This window comes from Stegodyphus dumicola, chromosome 5 (assembly GCF_044657685.1).
Source record: "Stegodyphus dumicola isolate Sdum_Otavi_A_Nest chromosome 5, ASM4465768v1".
Lineage (NCBI taxonomy): Eukaryota > Metazoa > Arthropoda > Arachnida > Araneae > Eresidae > Stegodyphus > Stegodyphus dumicola.
This window is the reverse complement of record NC_140772.1, coordinates 71,669,637-71,687,923: the sequence shown is the minus strand read 5'-3', so window position 1 is coordinate 71,687,923 and position 18,287 is coordinate 71,669,637. Positions and strand designations below refer to the sequence as shown.

Genomic DNA, 18,287 nt, shown 5'->3' with positions numbered 1-18,287 from the left:
TTATACTGATAACTACAGTAGATAGCTATTTTGAACATTTAAATAAGCAATACAAAACTACGGAGTTGAGACAAATTTAACATAGCAAATGCAGAATTTGGAAAATTTTTCATTTTGAAAGAGAAAACTTTTTTTTTTTTTTTTTTTTTTTTTGACTTCAATAATTCTACTATATAAGCCTTGCAAAATAAAGAAAAAAATAAATATAAGCATAAACATTTTTACAGTTAACCTCCAATTATTCAGATCAGTTGATCTTTTGAGGTCAAAGCTCAATATTAATTTATATACGAATTTTTTATTTTCTAACTAATTCAAATAATACATGAAAATAAAATATCACAATATACATATTTTTTATTATTCAACAAATTCTTGTAATGGAGTTGGCCCAGAAGGGCTATTAATTTCGTTTCGGCATTTTGCGTTGAAAACTTTAAATGTTCGTTTCACTTTTCAAATTGTTGCCACAAAATATTATCGCCCTTTGTTACATTTAAAGAAACTAAATAATGAAGAATCTGCATAAATGTATGTGTTTTTCTCGCATTGTGATAAAACAACGGTACCTAGAGCCATCAAATTTTGAATAACATAATCCTTCACCAGATATGGGAATCGAATTTGTTTTATTATATATTTCATATTTTGTAAAGCACTTACGAGTTTTGATTAACAAACTCAACGATTCCAAAGCGAGCAATATGGCAACATTCTACCGGGAAAAAACATTTTTTCTCCAGTGCGCGAGACTGTGCATCGAAAATTCTAAAGATATGCTTGTTTTAAAATTATTTTGCGATATAAGTGTTGAACTTTACGATTTAAGTGCGGAGAACATGATATTGTTACAGTTTTTGTATTTAGCTTGCTATTTTTAGTATAATTGTAATTAAATTGGATAATTTCCCCGTGCAATGCTGCGCGCGACGAGTTTTAAGTGAACATTTAAGTGACGAGTTTTACGCCGAAAAAGTAAAAATACAGGAGCACGCTTATTTTAACACTTAATAAATAGGTATCTCGTAATTGTAGTCTTTTGCTTTCCAGAAACCTCGAGAAAACAAAAATTACCAGAATGTTCTCGTGCATAATTAAACAGCTTTAAAAAGCCGGAGAAAAACATCTCAGCTCAATTGTTTACTTAGGGCTGTTATTGATTGTAGCGAATTCGCGGTGAAATCAGTTTAGCTTCCTCTGTATGTTGAATTGAGTTCTATTTAAAGTTGTAGTAGTTTAAAATATAACTATTGTGAGATATTGCGATACTGTACGAATATCTCTGAGGAAATTTCAGCATTTTGTTTTATTTCTTGGGATAACCCTAATTTCGAATTTGTTTTATTATCTATTTCATATTTTGTAATACTTTAACGAATTTTTGATTAACAAACTCAACGATTTCAAAGCGAGCAACGGCAACACTGTACGAAAAAAAACATTTTTATCTCCAGCGCGAGACTGTTTATCGGAAATTCTAAAGATACGTTCTTTTTGAAATTATTTTGCGATACTGTTGTTAAATTGAATTTTATGGTTCAAGTGCAAAGAACCATATGGTTCAAGTGCATTTCAGAAAATAAAGGTAACACACAAAACGTTAAAAAAACGTTCCTTTGGGCGTAATGTAAAATCTGAACCTTTGAGATTTTTTTTTAGCCCAAAGGGCGTTAGCCTGTAGAGTCGGAGATGTGAAAAATGAGCAGCGCCCTTGCAGGGACTCGAAACTCGGACCTCTCGAATACGCGCCGAGTGTGCTGACCATTACACCACGAAGGCATGCTAAGAAGGCGGGGGAATACCTTATTTTTTGGAACACCTCGATTTTTTGGAAAGTATTACGCCAATACGACATCCATCAACTACAGCCTTGAATGAAGTTTTCACTGAGTGCAACCGAAGGCTGCAGGCTTTAACTGCTTTAGCATAAAATAGCGAAGCATACGGCCGTGTCTTAGCACACAAAATTTTAGGTGCTTTTCCTGATGATATGCGCAGAAGATTGATTATTCACGCCAAAAGAGTGAAAATCGGAAGGGGATATTAACTGCACTTCGTCAGTTTCTCGTAGAAGAAGTGGAAGGAGCACTTACTGCTCAAGAGATAAGTGAGAAAACCAGTTGATTATATATTTAGTTCTTCAACAGCAGCTCTAAATATTGACTCTAAAATCCAAAATGGTTCAAAGAAACATTCCCCATTTCGCCCATTCTGTAATACTAAGGGATTTTGGCCTCAAAATTCTGAAACTATAACCGATATGACTCGCGTATTCAAAAGTTAAAGAGTGCTGGTAGGTGTTTCTTGTGTACGAACGAGGACATAATTTCAAAAATTGTGCACGCAAGAAAAAGGTTTTCTGCATTAAATGCAAAAAGAAGCACCAAACTTCAATTTGTAAAAGTCCGATTATCGTTCCAATGCCTCCAGTTTCTTCTATTAATCAAACAGATGTGCTTGCTCCTAAGGTTGCAAACTGATCGAATCTACATCACTGGCCCAACAGGCACTATTAAATTAACTCAATGCGTTTTAGGTGGTGTACCAGTCCAGTTTTGTTCATTCACATCTCGTAGATACATTAAAATTACAAGTTATTAGTTCGAATACATTGCAAGTTAGAGGATTTGAGTCTTTCTCATGTATTGCACAACATAGACGTCAAGTGCAGTTTAATGTATCCGACATCTGGAATGAATCTACAGTCACCCTAAAGGCATCTGACACTTATGGCCACTTATGCATATCATCCCAACGCACCCATTAGAAATTGTACCTCTTGCTCGTAAACAGAAACTGAAACTTCCTGATCCCTATGATACGTCAAACAGCATACCTAACGAAGTGTTATTTGATGCAGATTTCTATTGCAGTGTTGTCAACGCCGAGCCACCTGTCAAATTAACGGTAACCCTTGGCATGGTGCCTTTGATTTATGGTTGGTTTATTAGCGGATCTCGCTCCAAAAGTATCGTTACTTCCTCATCCGTAATTCATAACGTTAATACATCAATTGTCAAGCATATAATAGATGAAAATATTAGAAGTTTTGGGGATTTAGAAACTATTGGTACTTCTCAAAATAGGGAAATGTCCAATAATTATACAGAAATTTTGAAAAGTTTCCTAAATTACAGAGGGATGTCGAGTTGTGAAGTTGCCATGGAAACAAGATGTCATCCTGTCTTTCGACAATTATGATGTGTCCGACAATTATGTATACAATTAAGGTTTGTACAGTTTCGCAAAAAACTATCTGTTAATCCAAATTTAAAGCATGATTATACGGATCGCATGCAAGATTATATTGATAAGAATGAAGTCGTAATTAGTCTGCAATATTAAGCCCAAAATTCTAAATATTACCATCTTCATCATCATGCAATTCGGAAGAAGAAGAAAAAGAAAAACCGCTAGACCTTTTTGCCCCAGCAGCAGTTGTAGGAAAAATTCTTTTTTAGGATACATGATTCTACGGATTGCTGTGGATCGAATCTCCCTCGGCTCACGATGGCGCAAATGGACCACTGAGTTACCACTTTTAAACACCAGATACATTTCAAGATGGACTGGAGTTTCATCTTCTTCTGAGGTAAATATTCGTATATTTTGCGATGCTTCCGAACAAGCATATGCAGGAGTGCTGTACGTCTGTTACCGTGAAAGACCGAAATTGGAGAATGTCGACTTTTACCGGAGAATGTCAACATTCACCAAATACGTCGGTGAAAGATCGAATATTGCATTACATTCGGACCTTCACCGGTGTATGTCGACAATCACAGATATGCTCTGGTAGGTAGGTAGGTGACGGAAGACGGGGACGCCTGGTGGCTACCGGAGATAAACAGACATGTGTCCCTCGCCTTCCACTATCTAATGGCAACAACTCCCTGTGGCCTCAAGAGTCCACACCGGGAACTTATTAAGGGTGCAGAAGTTTACATGGCCAAACAGGGGCGACTTATTAACATTGCTTGACTAATTACATAATTACAGGTATGAGACTTGTGGGACGGATTTACAGGTGAGGGGCTTAGAGCTAAGGTCGAAAAGAGAGGAGTATATGTACACACTGACATTGCAAAAGTCAGTGTTCCACAAATAAATGCAGTTGTAAAAGCAAGGGCCTCTTTTGCATTTCAAAGTGTCATAATAGTTTAAGTTGTTATAATAAATAAGATTTGAATCACGTAATTTAGTAAGTTTTTAACTTCTATTATTTTCCTTTCTCATTTTGAATGCACTGTGTGTTTTAAGTTCTTATATTCTTAAGTTCTTATTTTAAGGCTCAACTGCGTTTTTTCGCTACTGAATTACGGAGAAGAAAATATAATATTCTTATATGTTCAACATTCACCATTAGTACATGGTGAATGTCGACATTTACCGGTGTAAGTCAGAAATAAGAGTATTTGGAAAATATTTCGGACATACACCAAGCGACTATGTGAATGTTGACATTCACCAGATTTCGGTGTTTCACCGTAACACGTCCGTTTTATAGAACACAATGCTATAAAGGTTCGATTAGTATGCAGTCGTAACAAGCTTACTCCTATAAAAAAAAGGATATATTTTTTGGAGAAAGAATGTTTACCAACTGAAATGGAAGCTCCAAAAAATAATTTACAATTACCTACAAAATCGAAAACTGCTCGTTTCCCATTCCTGAAAGACAATTTTTTACGGCTAGGAGGCAGACTTCAGTTTGCACCGGTATCTTCGCATATACAATATCCTCTGTTACTAGATTCGAACAAAGGTTCTCATTCCTTTGTTCGCATTCTGATTCACTATACGCAAATTCGTCTTCTACATCACTTAGGTGTTCGAATAAGTGTTCTTTACGAACTACGCTCTGATTATCGAATCTTGCGAGGTCGTGATGCCATTAACCTTCGTAATTGCTTAGCTTGTAAACTGACACAAGCGCTACCGGGTAACCAAAAAGAAACACCACTGCCACCAGAAAGAATGACATCCTCCAAACCGCACACTGTAACTGGAATAGCTTTTGTTGGTCCTATCTTTTTACGCGATACGCAACAATTGAATGCAGCGTACATTGTGCTATTCAGGTGCTGAACTACTCGAGCTTTGCATCTGGAACTCATTTCGGACTTAACAACTTATAAGTTCGTGTTAGTGCTATTATCGGTCGACTTAACTTATCGGTCGACTTAACTTATCGGTCGATGAGGACTCTCTCACAATATCTATACAGACAACGTCACCACCTTCCACGCTGCAAACAAAGAATTGGCTTCTCTCTGGAGTAACATAACAGCTAATATAGTTCAAAATTTTTATGCTACAAATGGCAATGAATGGAAATTTATTGTGCTCGGGCGGCTTGGTGGAGAGGTTGGTGGGAGTGTTTAACAGTATTAACCCTTTCCGGCACGCTACCTTTTAAAGTCGTAGTTTTGATTTAAAAAAATCTGATGTGTACACCATATGACATCCTTGTACGGAATATTAAATTATGCGCATTTTTTCTTGCATTTTATTTAAACTTATTAGATTGAATTAAACCTACTTCGCCGACAGCGCATAAACCACAATAGAATAAATGCATTCTTTAAAATTCACTTTGTTTACCAAAGCGACACTCTGGCGCTAGGTTTACTTAACAGTATTATATTTCGTTCATATTATAACTCAGAATGCACAATATTTATGTCATTTAAAGAATTATCTAATCGTTGCCACATGTTCTATTCAAATACTATAATAAAGCTAGAACTATGTATAAAAGAAATTAAGCAAACAAAACAAAAAAGAAACAGTTTTTCAGAGACGACTGAGTATTTCTCATTCAGTTTTCACTTCGCGACAAGGCAAAAATACATAAAAACTCAAAATATCTGTATTAAAAATTACGAAGTAAATCTTAAACGCTTATCTCCTCGAAAAAATTCCAGAAAGGATTAAGCATAATTTAAATAATAAATAAAGGCGTTATCTTTGTTGTTGCGAAGCTAAGTTTCTCTAGATTGGCAACAAATCCGCCACTCAGCTGTTTCAAATGTAAACAAGAGCAATGGCCGCCATCAAATTAGGCTTAGCGGCACTTAACAATTTTAAAATTTTTGACAATTCTAAAAAGATTGCATACAGATTTATTAAAGGCATAAAACCCTTAACCGGAAGATAAAAACAACATAATTCCATCATTTTTAAAGCAAAAAATGTACAATTTACAAACATATAAGAGTAAAGAAACTGAGATCACTGAGCCGGGTAACAAAGTGAATATATTTATAAATATATTTATATACGTTTGGCGCGGCCGATTGAAACCAAAATACGAGGTACACATCTACATGTTATAGTAGTCTTATATGCAAAATTTCAATGTTCTGAGGCTACTCGTTTTTGAGTTAAGCGAGATACGTACGTACGCACGTACGTACATACGTTCGTACAGACGCACGAAAAATTCTCTTCAGAATTCATTTTAAAGCACTTTTTTAGCTTTTTTGGAGGAAAAGAGTCTTTTATTCAGTCCTTACGTACAGATTTCACGCAAAAACATCGTTAAATTGCATTCGAAAGCGGTCAAAGTGGATATTTTCGTTGAAATATGCTGCCTGAAGCTTTTCGCGATTACAATACTTCCTTCGTACTAGGAAGTAAAAAGAGAGGCGTTGAAATTTACACCAATTTCATTGCAGAAGCGCCTAACGCATTTAAATGGAAAAATTGGCTTAGGAACAATCGGTTTCGAAATGAAAGCATTTGAGACACACATATACACATATACCCCCCTCCCCCCAAAAAAAGCATAATTTTGCATTGAAATGCACATTTTTTCATACTATTAAAATATTTGATATATTGAATTTCGCATAACTTGTTTTAATTTCTTAAGACTTTACTTAAAAAATCTGATGTGTACACCACATGACTTCCTTATACCGAATATTAAATTATACGCATTTTTTCTTGTATTTCATTTAACTTATTAGATTGAATATAACCTACTTCGCCGACAGCGCATAAACCACAATAGAATAAATGCATTCTTTTTAAAATTCACTTTGTTTACCAAAGCGACACTCTGGCGCTAGGTTTACTTAACAGTATTATATTTCGTTCATATTATAACTCAGAATGCACAAAATTTATATCATTTAAAGAATTATCTAATCGTTGCCACATGTTCTATTCAAATACTATAACAAAGCTAGAACGATGTATAAAAGAAATTAAGCAAACAAAACGAAAAAGAAACAGTTTTTCACAGACGATTGAGTATTTCTCATTCAATTAATTCAGTTTTCACTTCGCGACAAGGCAAAAATACATAAAAACTCAAAATATCTGTATTAAAAATTACGAAGAAAGGATTAAGCATGATTTAATTCGCAATAATAAATGAAGGCGTTATTTTTGTGTTGCGAAGCTTAGTCTCTCTAGATTGGCAACAAATCTACAATTCTGCTGTTTCAAATGTAAACAAATATGTCAGCCATGTTATTTAAAACTTAACCGCACATAAACAGCTTTTAAATTGTTGATAATTGTACAAATATTGCTTCCAGAATTACGAAACGCATAAAAACTTTAACCGGAAGATAAAAACAACATAATTCAATCATTTTTTAAGCAAAAAATGTCCAATTTACAAATATATAAGAGTAAAGAAACTGAGATCACTGAGCCGGGTAACAGAGTGGATATATTTATAAATACATTTATATACGTTTGGCCCGGCCGATTGAAACCAAAATACTAGGTGCACATCTACATGTTATAGTAGTCTTATATACAAAATTTCAACGTTCTGAGGCTATTCGTTTTTGAGTTATGCGAGATACGTACGTACATACGTTCGTACAGACCCCACGACAAATTCTCTTCAGAATTAATTTTAAAGCAGTTTTTTTTTTTTTTTTTTTTTTTTTTTTTTTTTTTTTTTTTGAGAAAAAGTGTGTTTTATTCTGTACTTACATACAGATATCACTGAAATGCAACGTTAAATTGCATTCGAAAGCGGTCAAAGTGGATATTTTCGTTGAAATATGCTGCCTGAAGCTTTTCGCGATTACAATACTTCCTTTTTACTTCGTACAAGGAAGTAAAAAAAAGGTAGGCAGTCTAATTAGGCCTAGAGGAGTACACAAATAAAATTTTGGGAAGATAGCACTTATCGTTTTAATTCTGTGGGTGTGCACAAAGTGGCACACTGATTGAATAGAGCTTCGAAAAAGAGTGCTGAAACGAGCATTGTTGTCAATGAACTGAACGATGAGATGCGGAGAAACAAAGAATACAGACTCTCAGTTGTCCTAGATTATCGGTGAGGCCGGTCTGGGCACACCTAGGATTCGCCGTTTGATTTTAGGCAAGATTTCATGGTAAAAATTTAAAACTAATATAGAATAAGGAGATTAGCATACAGCCAAAAAATAACATAGACATTTCTTTTCAAACAATTCCTTTTATACCCTAAAAAAATCTGGAAAATGTCTTTGAAAAATGGTCTTAAAAAACTAAACATGGCTAAACTATATGGACTGGTTTGTGTTGAGCTGCCATCTACTATAAATCAAGAAGGTTCAGAGTAACCTAGAAATCCTTTTTCATTCAATTTTTCTGTGAGTACAGAAGGAAATTCTTAGGTGTGTCCAGACCGGTTGTGCCGCAAAGGGCTAACTAAATAATATCTTAGAAAATCGCTCGGTCGCTCGTTGCTGGATGAAAAAGCACTGTCTACTGCATTCGTAGGAATAGAACTCGCCCTGAACAGCAGACCATTAGTGTATGAGGGAGGAAATGATGATTCCGAAAAGCCTTGACTACAGGTCATTTTCTAACTGGTCAAAAACTGACAACATTGCCATCGAAACCGGAATCCGAAAATACGAAACTTATATGAAATTATAGGATACAGCAAGATTTGTTGGATACAATGTGGAAGCGATGGTAATAAGGATATCTTCTGGAATTACGCAGTTATCATGAAGTATGTAATATCCACAAATTAGTTCGCACTAGGAAAGGAGACCTGGTACGTCTACAGGAGAACGTAAGGCCTCAGCATATGTGGAAAAGTGCTCAATTGAAAGGGCAATCGAAGGCCGTGATGGAAAATGCAAATCGCGCGTACCTGCGTGTTGATTGCAAAGAAGGTGACTCGACCTGTGCAACTGGTCATATCTCTTGAGGTTGACAAGGGTAGGGATGATGTTCCGACCTCTCGATGGACAGTCTGTCACGATTTTCTTACGCGGGGAGTTTGATTTAAATTTTGAATCTGACAGCATAACATTGTAAGAACGGAATTTTTTGTTAAGAACAGTTGCATGTATAATAAAGAAAATAAAATGTGTATATAAACGCAAGAAAGGCAGCAGCTATGCGCGCTACAAATTTACTCAATGCCGTATCTCACTTACGCCAACATCTTGAAGCGTAGGCTAAAACAAATATTTTTAGACAATTTCTTGTGAAAAAAAAAAAAAAAAAGAATGCATTATAAATAATAGGTAAGATTCTGGAACAAATTATGCGCGTTAAGTGAGGTTTCACTGTATTTCAGAAAAATGGCTTTAAATATGTATGCATGTGCTAGGGGCGGCTAAGAATATTCTGACTGGCGTAGAGAACTTATTCTCGTCACTTAAAATTTAAAAATGCTTATAATTAAGAAGAAAAAAAACAGATAATTAAATGAATTAGCTAATTATCATAAAGTAATAAATTAATTTAAATAATAACAAATTGATTAAAATATACACAACATTAATTACCTTTCGTTCATAATGATAAATGCAATCACAAAATATTCTAGTCATTTCATTACAAGTAGTTACAAAAATCAAAGCTTACTGCTTTGAATGCACATTAAACATCAACTATACAAACTATTTTATTTAAAGATGACACATGATGTTAATACGATACACGTGATTTTCTAGTGACACAAAATAGAATATTTAAATTTTTGATTCAAATTTTAAAAAGTTTATTTTAAAAATATATGCTCATCTCAATCATTTGATACATTTAAAAAAAATGTTATGCAATAAAGCACTGAATACAACAGATAATAAAAGAATAAAAACGTATTACTATCTAAATATTAAAACATACTACTATATAAATAATAAAACATAAACTATTTAAATATGAATATAAATACTGGCAGAAGGATTGTTAAAAAATTCAATAAGAAAGGAAATTTCTTTAATATAATAAATTTTTAGGGAAAAGTTCATGTAATCTGGCTAAATTATTAAATATATTATCATTTTCTATTTAGTTTAATAAGTCAGTTTCACATTTCATCAATATAAAAGCTTCTAAATTTGACTAGGTAAGTGTATAATCGATTTTTCACATATTTTAATTCTGAAAAGTTATTTTTCATGAGCTACTTAGATATTGGTAACACACGAAAATATTTATAAGCAAAAAGGCTTCAGGCTTCTTAGTACATATTATATTTATGCATGATAGTATAATAACATTGTGGACAATTGTTGCAGCTTTTACATATAGTTGCCTGATATTTTTGCTCGATAGTTTTTTCAATTTCTTCAGTTGATCCGTCGTTTTTTCTTTTCATAGATCTAGTTTGTAATACTCTTACCCACTAAGTTTTACTGAATCCCAATTGGAAATTAAACTATCATCTTATTTGCAGAAAAGAGGATATCATCGTTCGCGGGAAAGGCCTTTCGCCAACTCGCCAAAAATACATTGAACAAGAAAAACATATCACCACTGTAACGATAGAACAAACCGAACAACTATAGATTTCTTACGTGGCATTGCACACAATTATGCATTATACTCCATTAAAAATGATGAAATTTTCGGTGGAGATACCTGGTACACGTATCTGTCGGGCAACTGAGTGTTGGGCAAACGTACCAGATATATTTTATTGGTGAAAGAGCAGTAGAAAAATTCTTTCTCTTTCTTCAAATAAGCTCTATTAAAAAAAAAAAAAAAAAAAAAAAAAAAAAACCACTTAAAACTACATAATTTTCACCTTTTTCCCCCTTCACATTTTTATTTAGTTATTTTTCAGTATAATTTAAACATAATGCAATTTTGAAACGCAGAAAAAACTTTAACAAGTACTAACAATTATTAAAAAAAATTCTTGCACAACAGATTATAATTCATATGGAATATAATGTTTTCTTTTTTTAAATCTTGGAAGTTAACCTACATAAATCATAATAATTTTAAAAGATTTTATCACACTAACAGAAAAGAAAACAGAATTTTTAAGTAAAATCAATTATATTAAGCAACAAATATGAAATGCAAAAACTTTCATTTACATTAACCACATATATTTATTAAGCAATACTTCTTTGATTCTAATAACAGATCTAAAAAAAAAGACTTCATTCCAGTGAACATTTATTTATCATTATAAAAGTCTAATTTCATAAAACTAAGCATAATACAGCTATTACAATTAAAGAAAAACTTCTGTAATTTCACTGTTTGGAAAATTCCGAGAGATATTTAGCTTGTCAACTGCGAGAGTTAGAATAATAACTAATGGTCTATATGCTTAGATTTATGTAAAAACTCCCCAAACCAACAGAAATTTCTTCATTCAGAGAATAAATTTTTCTCAGAAATTTCTTTTTCCACTGAAAATTCAAAGGAAATTTGAACTTAGGTAAGAACTCTGGTAAAGAAAAGGGTGAATGACAATAATAAAAATTCTAGAATAGTTAGATTAAATAATATGGTAATACCTTAACAGTGAAAAGTGCTTTAGAAACAAATTAAATATTATAAAGTAGAAAAAATGTAATACTAAATGAAAGATGAAGTAGCAAAAATAAAAAAAATACTTAATTTAGAATTTTCAATTTTTAAAATAATAAATTTTCAGGCAGGATTCTTTAGTAAAAGTCAAAATACTTGCGCTAAAATTTCTTTAGGTTGCAAGATGACATCTTTTCTTCCACTACAAGAGTCGATAAAATTATCTCTGTCGTCTAAGAATTTATAATAAAATATTACAATTACTAATACTTTCAAAAGTTAAGAAAGGGAACAAAAACTTTTCCTGGTATTTCAACAGAAACTTACCATCTGAGTGTGATAAATTAGATTTGCGACTAGAAATTGAAGATGTTGGGGATCCAGAAAATAACACATCTGGAGTTTTTACTTGAATGATTGGTGAATCCGGGCCTATGCGTTCAATCTCAGTCATTAATGGGCTATTGCTTTCACCTTTGAAAAGAGAAATAATAAAACAATACATAACTTTAAATCTAATGAATTTAGGATAAAATAACGCCTAGAAAGTACTATAGCAATTTTAAAATGGCAATAATGTAACATGACCTGAAATGGAAATTTAAAAATTTACCACAAATATAAGAATTTTTGTTTTAAATATTTTTAATACATAATGCATTTAAATACACTTTAGACAAAAATTTTGAAACCACAAACGAATAGTATTTTCAAATCCATAATCCATACATCATTAAGATGTATTAAGCGAAAGAAATTTTTGATTTTCCAGAGATTCGGTTTATCAAACTTCTACTAAAAATGTACAAGAGCAAGTAAGCTCCTGAGTTATAAATTGGATTGTTTCTCAGAACACTCTTAAAACAGACCCTAACGAACAAAGTGTATAATATAATACTATATTAAATGATGATACTAATTTGTAGTGTTTCAGTTGTAAGATCAACAGATATACTAATATAATAAAAATCTATCAGTGGTGATAATAACAATAACAGAACATTGTATATAAGTTATAGATATACACATAACATTATTCAGTTTCTTACAATTCAAACAAAAAGAACATAACAAATTCAAGTGAAAAATTTAAACAACAGACAGAAGAAATTAAACAAACAAAGGTTAAAACTAATTTAATGTTGTATCTATATTTTATTAACTGGAAAACCATTTTAAAGCAAGAAAGTGACATTAAATAGAGAATTATGATAATATTGGAGAGGACAGAGCGAGTTCTGAAAAATTAAGATTTCCTTCTTTTGCCAATGGAAGGGTGAGCAGCTTGTTATAGAAATTAAGTTTGTGAGAAAGACATGAGTTTTTTAATACCTTTTATACCTAAGACAAGTATCAAAACTATGAGATGAAGACTGTATTTAATATATGTCTTTCATACGATTGTACACTGAAGTGAACAAAATAGCAATAAATATCGATAGCGATAAATATAACAGCAATAAATACAGGTTGCATCGCCGAATGCAAAAGGCAACCAAAATTAGCATAAAACGCAACTCCGCAGTCACATCACAGTGCCTTAAAAAGTGGCATGCAGGATCTATACGTCAGTTCGCAAGCAGCGATACTTACATATGATTCGAGATAGCCAAAGCGGAAAGCATGAGCCGAAGACACATTTACACGATGAAATGTGTTGGAGGGCTGTCGAGATGTTGGAAGATAATCTGCTGTTCCGAGAGAGCAGAATATGCTTTGCAATGTCATCAATAGCCGTGGAATCGTTACCAAAAGGATCAAAACCTCTGCAAAAGACATGGGTCTGAACGCTGGAGGATTAACACAACAGCAGACGATCGCTTCCTGTTGCTATGTGCAAGACTGCGTATATCACTAACAGCACGAGAGCTGGCGTCGTATCGCTCTGCTGCTGCAGGACGGCCCATATCCCGCCATAATGTGTCGCGTTTACTGCATGAAGGTGGATTGTACGACCGACGACCTGTGGTTTCTATTCCTTTGTTTCTATCGCATGTCACAGCGCGGTTGAATTGGGCTATGACGCTGGATAACACACTGTGGAAGCAGACGTTTCCCTCTGTAACGTCTGAAACGTACTCTTCCATTACTGTACTCCAGATTGTAGCGGGATTCACGTGTGAAAACAGCTTGTTACCATAGAGCATTCCACGTACTGTGTTGCTGTGCCCATTGAAGTCGAAGGCGTCTTTAATTCAGCGATAAAGGAATCCTGCGTAGAGGAAACCTTGCACGCAGTTCATGCTGCAGCAGACGGCGACGAACCGTGGAGCTAGACAACACAACACCTGTAGCCGTGCTCCAACGCTAACACACGAGAGGACGCAATACGATCCGTCACAACCATGCGGATGAGGTGTCTGTCGTGCCGTTGTGCTATTCCATGTCCCATTGCCAGGATTTCGCCTTGTTTGGTTTTCCTCTGTCCATTTCTTCCAAACACGCACTACTGTTGTGGCATTACGCTACGTGCGAGTTGCGATTGATCGATAACAAAGACCACCTTCTCGCATCTTGTTCGAACTTCGTTAGTTGTCCGCTGACAAGGCATATTGACTACTAATTAAACATTCAGCTCAGACAGAGGACGACAAACAGATATCAACGCAACTTTACAGTCCTTTATATACACCCTTTATATATAAACATGCGGTTCTTATTCCACGCGTGCGCAATCGCTTTGTAATTCTAATCATTTGCATGTCTTACTTCACTTTACATTTCCTGTAAGTTTGGTTCAATTTGAGTAATTCCTTCATGGTGTTGCAATTTTCACAAATATTAGTGTATATATTATAGAAACTTAATATATTGTTGTCATTAATATCAATTTTATGTTCTAGCACTTAATATGTTAAAGAATTAAATCATAAAAACATGCGAAATACGAAAGTAAAAACTCTTAGTTACACTAAGAAAATAATAAACAGCTACGAAATTTTAAAAGGTTTAGTTGTAACTGCCAAATAGCTATATTTCTGAAATTATAATAAAGATATGAAATAAAATGACACTTATTATCATTGAATGATATTGCAAGATTTGGCGAATAAGTTTACATATACAATTTACATGCACAAATAAATGACTCATAAGCCTATCATTGAGCACTCATTCCCAAAATAACTCAGCAGATGAAAATGGTTAGTTGCATAAATTATTCTGAAAACAATGAGCAATTTTTCACCTCTCCAAAAGCAATTTTTTTTAGCGCAAGTTCCTACCAGTATGCTCATTTTAAAAATACAATTAATTACAATTTATTTAATTTAATATTAAGTAATTATGATAATGGTAGAAAACTTATTTTAATAATTCAAGGTCATTGGAGTTTGGATAATATTTTACCTTCTTAACTAAAAATTAAATAAATAATCTTCCCTTCCTTTATGAGATGGATAAGCCTCTTGATTGAATTTTGTTTTGTGTCTTTTCTGAAAATATAAGACCGCAAGGGCCACAGAATGAAAAACGAATTAATGAATTTAATGTTAATAATGTAATGGGCATTTTGTTCAAAAGTTTATGATAGTAATAAAATAACAAAATTTTTTAGTATTGTTGATAAAAAAATAAAGAAAAAATTCCCACTCTGATGCATAAGAATATATTAATGAAAATTTTTTAATAATATTTTTCTTGATGAATTAAATGTTAGAATTTAATAATGTATCTGCTTTTTTAAAACCCATACCAATTTTTATGATTTCAGAAACAGATGTTTCACTGATTTCTGAAATGTACTCATCACTTTGTCTTCTTGCTTGATTCCTGGATTTTGAATCGTTTTTGTTGTTTTTCTTGCTTGAAATTTGCTGATCGTTTAATGATGGTACAAGTACTTGCCTGCTTCCCCAGAAATATACAGCATTTTCTGAAGTACCTGCAATAGTGAATGTATCTCCACATTGTACCATCTGGAAAAAAAAAAAAAAAAAGATAAAGTCTCAGCGAAATATTTCAAATGGAAAAATAAACAACTTTTTAAATCATCGGTTTCATATGCAAAATCGACATCCAGATGCAACTTGCTTAGACTAAAAACTTAATTCATACAATTTGTTCCTAAATGACATATAGTAGTTTGACATATGCTAGTTTGTAAGCCTTCCCATGAAATCATTAAACAGTTAAAATGCAGACCAGTCAAAGACTCTACAAGCATAAAACAGGCCAGAATTCGATAATCTAAAGACATTCATAGAGTAACCAGCTTCCATATCCTTGAAGACCGCATACCCCTGAAATGATGGATCTATTGCTTTACTAAATTTCGATCACCAGATTTTAATTAATTAAATAGAACTGCTTAGCTTAAAACTTATTTTTCCTAGTCATACTATTTATTTTAAATCGATTTGTATGCAGTTTAAAATAAATAATATACCTAGAAAAGAGGATTTGAGTAGATGTAGAGAGTTGTTACAACTTTTGTTAAAATTCTAGAGACAGAAATTTAAATAATATACTGAGCATTGAAAATTACAAGCTGTCTCTGAATGATATCCCATATATGAAGCATGTAAAAACAGAAATTTAATAAATTAATACATATTTTTACTGCAGTTTTAAATATTATATCAAAAAATATGTTTTAATACAACAAAAAAAAATTCTGAAATTTTTTTTATGGAAAAGCATGGATAGTTTTACTTAAAATTGTAAGTTTTTGCATTTTCAAACCAAAAACACATATGTTGTATACCTAAGCACTGGATTCTTAAAATTCATAATTTGTAGCAAAACTAAAATCTCTATTCCAAATCATTTTCACACCTCATTGGTAAATGTACAAATTATATGATGACTCAATTATTAATAATCATTAGCAAAATATTTATATAATTATACAGTCTTGCTAATCATTAATTATGCAATCTATCAAGTTAAATGTTACTATTTACTTAAAAAATAGTATTCTAAAATTTCTTTTTGAAGAATTTTCGACGTAGTAAGATCTAGTTAGAATCTTATTCAATCAAATATTTACTAAAGTCCAATTTTTGTTTAAATAAATAATAATACAAATACAAATAAAATTTTATAACGGTAGTATATGTAAGTAGCTTACATACTGTAACTGTTCTGTCTCCCATGGACTTCACAACAGCAGGTGATGAATGATTCCTCAAGTTACCTCGTCCAAGTTGTCCATTTTTATTGCATCCAAATGTAATAACTTTACCAGGTTCAACTAAAATAGCAGTATGTAATGCTCCCATAGACACAGATATAACTTTCTGACGAAGCCACGCTAATTTTACAGGAGTGGTTTGTTTTGCAACTTCAGTCTATAAAAGAAATTAAATGAGGCATTAAAAATTATATAAAATGACTATACTCTTTCTGTAAGAACTCCATAAGTACTCTATTCGCATAATGGCACACTCCATTTTATAAATAGTAACTTCTAATATGGAATGAGCCAGTATGCTTATAGAATGCTCATGGAGATTATTACAGTATTCAATTTTAATGAATTCCTAATTTTACTTATTTTTACATTAATTAACATAAATTACAATGTTTGGCAGTCGATTATTCGCAAAATATTGAAATTAAGACTAAAGTTGTGGATTTTGGAAAATGATGAAAAAATTTAGTCATCTGGAAAAACTTTTACTTTAATATGGGCTATGGTCACCTCGGACAGATATGCATACCTCTCTTCTTCATTTCATACACTCTACCAAAGTGTTGATCAAGTCTTGTGGAACTGCACGGTACTCTTCTAAAAGTACACTTTCCAACTCCTAGAGGAATTTGGCTTGCTGGAATTCGTCATCTTAAGGCATACCACACATGCCCAATCGGGATCAAGTCGGGTGAGTAAGTCGCAGTCCATTCGAGGGATAGCTTCTTTTTGTAAGTATTCTGACACCACATATTCTCGGTGAGGCCGAGCATTGTCATCCATTATCAAAAACTCTCGACCGACAACACCTCAGAACCTCCTTGAAAGATATGCAGCTCGTTGCAGCCATTTCATGATTCCTCCCCAAACCATTAAACCGCGGTCGCGGAGCAGGTATATTTCACGAATAAGGGACGGCAAGTTATGTGTTCCTTCCTCTATCCAGATCAAAACACGTCTAGAATCACTGTTCAGATTATATCTGGACCCATCAGTAAACAATACTCGGGTCCAATCGTCTTGACTCTATTAAACATGATGATAACACCAGTTTAAACGGGCCCTTCAGGAAGCTGGAGTGAGGTGGGACACAAACCATTCTCGTAAAGCTTTCATGCAGCAATAGAACGGCTAATTCAAGTTCCTGTGGCAGCCTGAAGGTCTAAAACCAAATCTCTTGTACTCGCTTCGCGGTTTCTTTGAGCCGACAACGACAGAAAACGGTCTTCTGATGCATTTGTTGCTCGTGGTAGCCCTTGACCAGGCTGTTTATCAATTGATCTAGTGCTTTAAAAGCTACTCCAAACTCTTGATATGACACCTTGAGGGATATTCAAATCTTGGAAGACCTCCATTTGTGTTTAAACTCCTTCGATTCTACTAATTATTCGCCAGTTTTGACCTT

General features: G+C 33.3%; 1 protein-coding gene across 4 annotated transcripts in view; it reads right to left on the bottom strand.

The window, feature by feature from the left end:
• LOC118203795 (serine/threonine-protein kinase Nek8-like) overlaps positions 1–18,287 on the bottom strand; it is a 154,665-nt gene that overhangs the window by 12,409 nt on the left and 123,969 nt on the right. For 3 of the 4 annotated variants that reach the window (XM_085816752.1, XM_085816751.1, XM_035376083.2), the window contains 4 exons: positions 16,824–17,039; positions 15,443–15,665; positions 12,076–12,222; positions 11,909–11,981 (listed from right to left, as the gene is read on the bottom strand). In XM_085816752.1, the coding sequence (XP_085672878.1) occupies positions 11,909–11,981; positions 12,076–12,222; positions 15,443–15,665; positions 16,824–17,039 (659 nt within the window). Of the gene's footprint in view, positions 1–11,904; positions 11,982–12,075; positions 12,223–15,442; positions 15,666–16,823; positions 17,040–18,287 lie in introns of all 4 variants that reach the window. The other variant, XM_085816753.1, reaches the window with a different exon arrangement.